Consider the following 10256-nt stretch of genomic DNA (forward strand, 5'->3'; position numbering starts at 1 on the left):
AAGACTTATGATGACAGCTGTCAACAGGGATGAAGCTGTTGCGGTCCGTCTTTTTAAAGTATGTGGATGTGACCAACCTGTCACCATCAACATCAAGTTTAAATCCAAGAAACTGATGTTTGTGGTACTACTAGTGCAATCTAGTTTGATTCCTCTGTCGTTAATGTTGAGATTAGACATAAAGGAATCTAGAGAATTTGGATCTCCATCCCAGAGGAGGAGGATGTCATCTATATACCTGCCCCACAGAACCAGCTGTGGCGGTCGGTCCCTATAGATGACATCCTCCTCCCATCTGGCCATGAATAAATTGGCCAGACTGGGGGCAAACTTTGCCCCCATGGCCACACCACGACATTGTAAGTAATAAATATTATTAAACCAAAAAAAATTGTGAGTCATAGCAAAGTTTAAAATGTTTAAAATGAATGTTATTTGTTCGATGTCTAGGCCACTGAGGGTGTTAAGGTAATGTTGTACAGCTTCAATTCCTAATTGATGGGGAATAATAGTGTACAAAGACATTACATCGGCCGTAGCCATAATCATACCCTCTTTCCATGTCACATCTTTAATAATATTAAGAACATGGGTGGTGTCCTTAAGATAAGATGGTATTTGTGACACTAATGGTTGGAGGAATTCATCTGCGTATTTTCCAACACGGGAACGAAACACTTTGACTTGTGCCACCCTCGCAATACTCCGTTCGTAGCATTTGACCGCTATGTTCCTAATTGGCGAGGAGCTAATGTTAAGATTGAACTATCTCGTGCTGAAACACGTTGGATCTATATTCTCAAAACGTATGTTCCCTTCGGGCTTAATGTTGAATGGGACATCAATTGTTTCATCAACAGCTAATTTTACTTCGAGGGGAATATGTACTTTTTAAGATTATGCACTTTTTAGATTGCCTACTAATATATTATGATCAATGGTTTTATATATTTATGGTTCTTATTCCATGTTCTTATTTCGATTAACTAATATGGATTTTTTATAATATTTATAGTGTCTGGTTTATCATGTTATTAGAGAGCACAGCATCATGCATTTTATACTATGTATCCTACAATTGTTTTATTGGTTTTATATATACTCTCTATCCATTGTTCTCATTAATCCTTTTCAAGCTCCTTTTCAAGCTCTTATGGATTTAATATATTTATCGTGTGTGGTTTATTATGTTAAATAGGGAGTGCTGCAATATGCACCTTATACTATGTCCTTTATGATTGCTATCTAACAATAATTTATTAGTAATGGTCTATTTGACCACTAGATGGAGCCCTTTATTAATCACTTAATTTTATGAAATATATCCTAACATTGCCTATTTTATATCATAGTGCGTTATAGGATGTTTCCTGGGCTCATTAGATGTGGATACTAGATGTCCAATATTGCTTTTTGGCATAATATCTCTTGTTTGGTATTTCTAAGTCGACACTTCCTGTGTTTAATAAACTGCTTTGGTTACTCTGTCACTTCCGCCCGCAAGTGTTGAGGTGCTATTGCGTCACTTCCGCCCTCAGTTAATAGTGATTGGCCGAGAGAGCGGAAGTGTCGGATGACTAGGGGATTTATAGGCGTGATGGTGGTGCCCGGTAACCACGCCCCAGACAACGTCTAATCTGACGAAACCGGTCGGGCGGTACCAGACACCACATTCGTCACGCCCCTCTCAACGCCGGCTCACTATACTTCCGCGGGACGCCGCAATTTTAAAGCAGTCTGCCTGCATTTGTGTACACTGATGTAAGTGGAACCTTTAAATAAACTCTTTTGATTGTCAATGCTGGATTACGCTATGGTCTCCCTTTATCTTCCTTCCTATATGGTTAACACTTAATACCGGAGCTGTACTGCTGGTTTACTGCTGCATTGTGTTGTACCTTTGGATGTCGAGATTGGTTACAAGAGTATTTGATCCATGTCCATAATCCTATATGTGTGGAGGCAAGAGTATATTCTGAGTGGTTTTGCCATAGCCTTTGTGGCCTGTCCATTAAGTTGGGGGCCCACTTCCTCTGGTAAGCAGCCATTTCTCATTTACCTACCACGGGTGTCTTCCTCCTGCTCACCATACCTTGGGACTCAATCTTTTGGATTACAACCTTTCATCTACTATCCATTTTTGGGATTCATGACCCCTATGGACTTTCTGTTTTTTGGTCTTGTTTTCATCACTGCACTCATGACCAATGTGATACATTTATTGTTTTAGTTGTTATTAGCGCTACACTATTTTGATACACATTTTTGCTTGGATTTCTATAGGTCCAGTGTTTAGCTGCTAATATTTAGGACCAATTTACCATTTGTTTTTGTAAATATTTAGCGCAGGTTTTTCCCCCTTGATTGTATAGGACTGTTCACTTCCTGGATTTACATATATATATATATATATATATATATATATATATATATATATATATATATACACACAGACACACACCACTGCTTGTCTGCACATCTCTCCTCTCTGGATGAATACTCTTGGATCCCTGCAATCTCCTGTTATCTCAGCCTTCATCCACCCCTTCAGTTCTGCAGCTCTCATTGTCTCTCCTATAACTCACCCCTCCTCCCTTGCTGGCAAACTCTCACCAGAGTGAGAGAGAGAGAGAGAGAGCTGTGCATGATGTCATTAGCCTAGGCCAGTGATGGCGAACCTTGGCACCCCAGATGTTTTGGAACTACATTTCCCATGATGCTCATGTACTCTGCAAGGTAGTTGAGCTTAATGGGAAATGTAGTTCCAAAACATCGGGGGTACCAAGGTTCTCCATCACTGGCCAAGGCTAATGTCTAGACAATAAAAGAGGAAGTGAGCTACAGAAGGTATTTACTGGCAGAAACATTTTTTTTTTTTTTACTATCTAAAGTTAAAACAACAAGGGCAGAGGATTTAATAGAAGGAAAGATGAAAAAAGGATTGAAGAGCTTTCAGCTAAAAAGAGAAAACAAATCCCTACAGCTTTAGTCAAATCACTTACCTGTAATGAAGTATGTCCTACCTTGTCCAGGCACCTGAATCCTGGAGAAATCCTCACAGCAGGGGTGTCTGTCCTCTTCCTGGTTCTGAACAATCAGCGCTGCAATAGTTAACAGATTCAGGTCTTCAATCAGAACAGTAGAGATTGTTCCCTGGGGACACATCCCTACCTACCTTTTCCTTCACTGAGAAAAGTTCTTTCATTGGTTACACTGCCTGTAACATGGGATTCTCTCCCCCATTCACAGATAGTGTCACAAGCTGTGAAATCAATAAAAGAACTTTGCTGATTGGAGGAGGAAGGAGGGGGATGTCCCTGTCAGATCATCTGCACTGCTGTTCTGCCTGAAGACCTGAAGCTGTTAAATACTGCAGTGCCAGAAGTTCAGAGTCAGGAAGAGGACAGGCATCCTTCAGTGAAGAGTTCTCCAGAATCTGTCTGCCTGCACATCGTGTGGCATCCTTCACCAGAGATAAGTGATGTGACTAAAGCTGTAGAGAATTTGTTTTTAGCTAAACTTCAGCTTTAAGAAGATATACTTTATTTAATACAGTGGGTCTGAACTTGCTCTTATAACATATGTAAAATTTTCCCTTGGGGCACATCTAGAAGTTCCTGGAGCTGTAGTGCCATGGCTTATGTAGAATATTTTTAAAAATTAGAACTAGTCAGGAATATGCAATGCAGTTTTAATGGAGTTGTAATACATCCCACAGATGGCCGTCATGATTGGGCTGAGGTATCTGCACACATGTCTGGAAACCATAGACAACCCTGAAGACCCCGAATGTGAGAGCGAAGGTTGGGTGCTAGAGAAGAGCGTGAAAGAGACTTTTTCATCATTCTGGGAGTTCCTGAAAAGTATGGGTAAGCTGAACCAAGTAGAGAACGCGGAAGGTGATGGAGGAGACAAGGGTCCATCAGTCGCCACAGTCAGCTGAACTCCAGGACCAGCAGGGACTGAGAAGACATCTTTACCAACGTGAATTTTATTGCTGCGCAAAAAAAAAAAAAAAAGTGCGCATCTGCTAAAATGTCCAGACATCCCCCTCCATTGGGCAGCGGTATTTGCTGCATTCACTATCAATTCTTATTCTAAATCGCACATATCCAAATTAAAGAGGGTCTCTGCCAAAAAAATGATATTAAAAATTGCCCAACCTCCCAACATTTTGTAAGAATTCATTCAATGAAGGGGACTGGACTAGCATTATTATTTAGCTTTTCTCCCCTTCAAGTTGCTACCATAAATGTGCTGAAAAGGAATTCCTTTATATCAGATGGAGACAGAAGAAGGTTTTTCTGTATAGAGTTGCATTTACATTAATTATTACAGGTCTGTTAAGCGCTAAAATACCACTGACTGCATAACGGCCTGGGATGTTGTACAACATTATATCAGATAAAGGCTTGTTTGTTAGAACACAGAGCTATAGCTGGTTATTCTAGAAATGGGAACATTATTTTGAGTCACTTAGTTTCCAAAAATCTGGAAAAAAAAAAATGGTTTAGGCTACACCTGTAACCCGGGTTGTGCATACACTCGATTAGAATTTTATTGCTGCCTGTAATTGGGTAACAAAATCTAAAAGCTGAGGCACAGAGGCCCATGGGTAACACAGATGAACAAATAATAGGATTAGACACAGCTAATTGGTTTCTCCAGCTGCCATTTTGTCATCTGGCAAGGCCCCATTTACCTGGGCACTGAGGACGACCGTAGTCCTTCAATAGGCCGTGTGTTAATGCTGCTTGAAAGGCAGGCCCTCCAAGTCTATGGGGACGCCAAATTGACAGGCCTGCAGGTACAGGTGAGCAGCCCCGAACGCACAATGTCTGCGTATGGAGTTGCACATTAGCATGCCTGCAAAATTGGGACAAGCGGCTGTATCCATGCACCCACTACATCCCCATAGACATGAATGGGCTTGCTTGCACACAGCACCTTGAGGCTTAAGCCACATAAAAACACAGCCCATATATGGTCTACGGGCCTCAGCGCCCATGTGAATGAGGTCTAATTGATTAATAAATACAGTTTGTATATTTACTTTATTCTGGCTCTTGCATCACAAGTAGGTCTTTCTGTGTCAAACATCATTTTATACATAGTCGGACAAGTTTGTGTGTACTGACCCCGTTTTGTGGCTGAAAATCACTGCCTGAATTTTGGAGTAAATGTAAATATGACTTTACTAAAGAATTCTGTTTGTTCACCTGACTTTACACTGCAAGCTTTATGGATGATAGTGACACAAATAAAACATGTACCAGTGATACGTAGAATGGATGCAACTCAGTGTAACCTGTGCTGTATTTGTGCTTATCCAACCCCTACATTGTGTCACAAACTAAATTCAAGGCAGCCGCTCGATCGGCTCTACGATAACATGGGAAATGAAAAGAGAAAAGTGCACAATGTAATACAAAAATACCCAGAACTGAGCAATGCAAGATGAAAAGGAGGACCTGTGTGGTTTTACAGTTATTGATGACTGGTCTCCATCAACAAAGCTATTTTCCGATAGTTACTGGTCCATGAACTCTTACAGACCACAAAATAACTGGTGGAAGTAGTTTTACCTCTTGAATGTTTCATGCTGTAGGGATGGAAGAGGTCAGATGGGGCCGGGCAGCTAAGGACAACCTCCATCCTCCAATGGCCGAAGTGGAGAGGCAGGTGGATCACATTACAATTTCCACATTGACCAATTAGAGGAAGCCTTGTATTTGATAAAAAATACAAGGCCTCTCTAAAATAGTGGAGAAGCATTCAGCCCGACTCTCTTCTATTCTAGGAGCACAGCACTGCTTACTTTATGTAGCTCAGTGTTCACCAAGCTGTGGCCCTTTGCTTGCCTTTATCTGTGCCCTTGGGGCACCATTCAATCAATGGACGTCAAAGATTGGGCACCACGCCTTCCACTGACACCAACAATGGGTCACCATTGCTCCCATTGACACCAACGATGGTGCACCATGCCTTCCACTGACACAAACGATGGGACACCGTTGCTTCCTTGACACCAACGAGGGGGCACAATTCCTCCCATTGACACCAATAAAACCAACAATAGGACGCTATTCCTTCCACTGACGGGGCACCAATGCTTCTATTGTCACTAATGAGGAGGCACCATTGCTTCTATTGACACCAAGGGTGCACAATTCCTCCCATTGACACCAACATTGGGGCACAATTCCTCCCATTGACACCAAGGGGGCATAATTCTTCCAATAAAACCAACAATAGGACACTATTCCTTCCACTGACGGGGCACCAATGCTTCTATGGTCACTAATGAGGGGGCACCATTGATTCTATTGACACCAAGGGTGCACAATTCCTCCCATTGACACAAACAAGGGGGCATAATTCTTCCACTGAAACCAACAATAGGACACTATTCCTTCCGCTGACACTAACAATGGGGCACTTTTGTACCATGTGATCTTGTGCGGGCAAACGCACTGCGTTTGGGGTATTATTAGCTTATTGACACCCAAAGCAGATCGCGGTGTGGCAAATGCGCACAGCATGCGTGTTTCTAGCCCTGCATTCTGTTGTGAACCTGCCCTAATTGCTGCTTCTGGTGGACAGGTTGGCGTGTTAAAGGAAGTGGAAGAACAGCTGTACTGGCAGGATCAGCAAATGATGAAGCTATGTTACAGGGGAACTCCGAAGCATTACAGCAGCAGTTTTTAGTTGTCTGACAGAGATAAGTTTACTTTTGATTTGACCAATAGTGCCACTTAAACCCCACCTCATGTTCTGACAGACAAATATAAGGGAGAAATTACTAGAGCTGGCCTTAGCATGATAAATCCAGAATACACTAATACAGGAAAAAACAAGCTTGGGTTTTCTTCCCTCCCCCCTCACAGCATTGTGATTGTTTTTACGACACAGGTGCTCTTTAATCAGGTGAGCGCCATGACCAAAGCTCACCACACATTACAATCAGATTGTAAAATCACCTTTAAATCTACCAATACCTATCTAGTGCAAGGTATAGTATAGTAATTAATTACTGTGCCATGTGCGGATTTGAAAATGTTTTTTTTTTTTTTTTTTTTTACTAAAAACTTAAACTGGATACACACTGTACAATTTTCTGTAGATTTTTTTCCGTAAGGCCCCTTTCACACGGACCGTGCTTTGCTCAGCGGGGATCGATCCGCTGATCCCAGCTGAGCCGGCGGATGACAGCTCCGTCTCCGCTCTGTGTGCGGAGAGGGAAGTGTCAGAGCCCCGCTGCTCTCTATGGGGAATTGGATGAGAGCGTACCGCCTGTCCGCTCTCATCCGATCCGATCCCCAGGACGGATGGAAAATAGGGTTTCCATCCGTCCGGACTTCACGGACAGGATCGGATGCGGATGGCAGCGGACATGTCACCGCTGACATCCGCTGCTCCATAGGGCTGAATGGGGCATCCGATCAGATCCGCCTAAAAAACTGACAGGTGGATCTGATCGGAACGCCCGTGTGAAAGAGCCCTAAGATTTACTAAAAACCATATATTATGGAGGTCAAACCCAAACACTTTCAATTTGTATGCAATCAGGCAGACCCTTGCACTACATAGTTGAAGGTAAATCTAATCAAACAACAAAATTTGTATAGTGTCTATCCAGCCTTAGGCCTTAATTGTGTTTGAACCAAAAGTGCCCGGAATATTTTATGTTGCATGGGAATTTAAGGAAACCTGTCTCACGACTAATATGCAGGCTAAATTTGCGGAGGAACACCAGGTGCCTGGCTATCTCTGGCATCCTCACTTTGGGACACGGACATAGAACAAAGCATGCAAATTGCAAAAGTCACAGCATGATAGCCAGGTAACAAGTATTTTCAGAGGGGAAAGTTGGCAACAGAAGCCACCATGGTGCTTTTTTTGGGCAGCTCTAAATTTGTTCTTACATCATCACATTTTTTTTTTACATAGAAGCAGTCTTAAGCCCCGTACACACGTACCGAACGATCGGCCGTCTTTTGTCCAGGGCTGTCGTGTCTGTTGAAAACTGCACACAAGTTTTGTCGGCCAACAACAGCCAACTGCAGAAGTGATGTCATGTGATGGTTAACTTTCCCTGTCTTTTTTCTTTTCTGAGCATGCCCAGTCTTGCAAATCTGCTGTCTGTTGGCCGAAATCTGTACTGACTGGCGAACAATCGGCCGTTCTGGTGTTGGCCAACAAAAGTTTTAATGCCTGCACGACAGATTCTGTTCGTCCGAAAATGCGCTGTCGGCTGTCGGAAGCATCATACTAACAAGCCTACAATCGGCCAATTGGTCGTCGGCCGAATATTTACGGCCGACAATCGGTACGTGTGTACGTGGCTTGAGTGACTTGGCGTCAGCCACTTGAAACCCCATGAACATCAGAGCGGGAAAAGCAGCACAATGAGCCAAAAATGTGCTGCAGTGCTCACGTGTTAACAAAGAACATGTTAAAAAGAGGAGAGAGCAAAGTGACAGAGAGACGAGCTCATCAGTCTGCATCTTCTCCTTCACTAACAAATCACAGGTTGGGGGGGGGAAGGACATGACCTGCAAATGTTACAGAACTGCGACAGGGAAAATTCAGGTCTCCTGCCCCGCCAAAGGTGTAAAAATTTCAGGAGTGGATGGACAATACAAATTTCTTTGTCAGGAAATACAGTTCTTATATATGTATTACATCAGTGATTGAATTCAGCCATTTGTTCAGTTTTAAAATATCTTCATTCTGCAATCTTAAACTGGCCACAAAAAGATGGAAATCTTTAGGGACTGGCTGAATTTCAAATTTCAAACCCTCCCTATTCCACAGAAGTTGATCTTTGAGTTGATTTCCGTCATACAGACAAGTCGGAACACTTAAAGATCAGGGGATGCAGCTGCTGATCAGTGTATTCTAACAGCAATGGGTCCCACTGTCAGAATACAGTGACCTGGCCAAAGGATCGAAAAAAAATAAATAAAAACAAAATCCCCAGTGAGGGAGCTATCCTCAGGTGATACACAGAGATCAAACAAATCATCCTACATAAGTTGTACCTGTTTATCTAGAGGAACTTCTCTTCTCTACATCTGTTCAAAGCCCCGAATTTTTACAACTTGCTTGAGCGGTCAGAAAAAAAGGGGGGCGGAGAGCTGAAGTTACACTGTGAAGAGCTCTGGGAGGAGAGCTCTGAGAGCTAATTGGAGGAAAGAGACAACCCCCCCCCCCCCTTCACACAGCAACAGAGCTGAGGCGGTCAATCAGCTGGAGGTCCCGCCCCGGTCACCTTTGTTCTCTTGGTGTCAGGAAAACTTGTCAGAAGTGACACAGCTGAAACCAGAAATGACCCTTTGTGCATTTAATTAAGACAAGTACACACTAAATTAGGATATTCTTTGTTCATATTTCATGTCTGAGGTTTACAACCACTTTAATGCATTTGCGTATGTACCCCCTTTTCTTTGTTTCATTTAATATAAGCTCTTTTCAGCAATAAGCAGGGGGTCAGCTTCTGACTATCAAGTAACAGAGATAAACAAACTTTTATTTTTCTCCATCACTCAGGAGCTGGAAGCCAGTCTGTATGGGTCAGGCAGTTGAAAAATACAAGCCAAGTAAAAGCCAAGTAAAAGCCAAAATATGGGCAATCCTGTGCATTTTTAATATTAACTCTGACGCTAAAATAAAAAATCCATTTCTTTGATGTTCATTGACGGACACAGTTCCTGATATTCTTAACCATTGGGTTATACTGTTCCCTACAGGAGTAGGACACGAGGCAGAAACAAAAGTCTAGCTACGCCCATGGGCAGTCCAAGGGGGTATTCTCCCTCTCTCTATAATAGCCACTTAGTTTAGTTACAAGCAGTGTCAGGAGAATTACAATTCCACAGAGGGGTTGGTGCTGTGTTCGTCAGTGAACATCAGAGAAATGGATTTTACTCATTTTCTCTTTCGTTCATTGACAGACACAGCTCCTGGTATTAATAACCATTAGGACGTCCCAAAGCAGTGTAAAACATAAGGGGTTGGAATAACAAAAAATAAATTCCCAAGCATAAACTATAGCCAACCAGGTAAACAGGAGCTCAACCAAACTAACTGGAGCCCACCTGAAAAAACAATACACCCTCAAAGAGGATCAGGCACTAAGCGCCCTTAGTAGAGTATCCCTTGACAGGGAAAGGAGGAACCTGACTCCCGATAGAATAGGCCTGAATCACCATCTCCATGTGGAAATGGTCGCAGAGGAAGCAGACAACCCTCTA

The 10256-nt window shown here is 42.6% G+C and overlaps 1 protein-coding gene across 1 annotated transcript in view; it reads left to right on the top strand.

The window, feature by feature from the left end:
* Window positions 1-4469, top strand: part of PRPH2 (peripherin 2) — a 54164-nt gene extending 49695 nt beyond the window's left edge. Inside the window, exon 3 of the mRNA XM_082250028.1 lies at window positions 3719-4469. Coding sequence (XP_082106154.1) covers window positions 3719-3943 — 225 coding nt within the window. The 3' untranslated portion in view covers window positions 3944-4469. The remainder of the gene's footprint in view (window positions 1-3718) is intronic.
* Window positions 4470-10256: the final 5787 nt, after the last annotated feature.

This window comes from Pelophylax lessonae, assembly GCF_965119305.1.
Source record: "Pelophylax lessonae genome assembly, chromosome: 3".
In the NCBI taxonomy this organism is placed as follows: domain Eukaryota; kingdom Metazoa; phylum Chordata; class Amphibia; order Anura; family Ranidae; genus Pelophylax; species Pelophylax lessonae.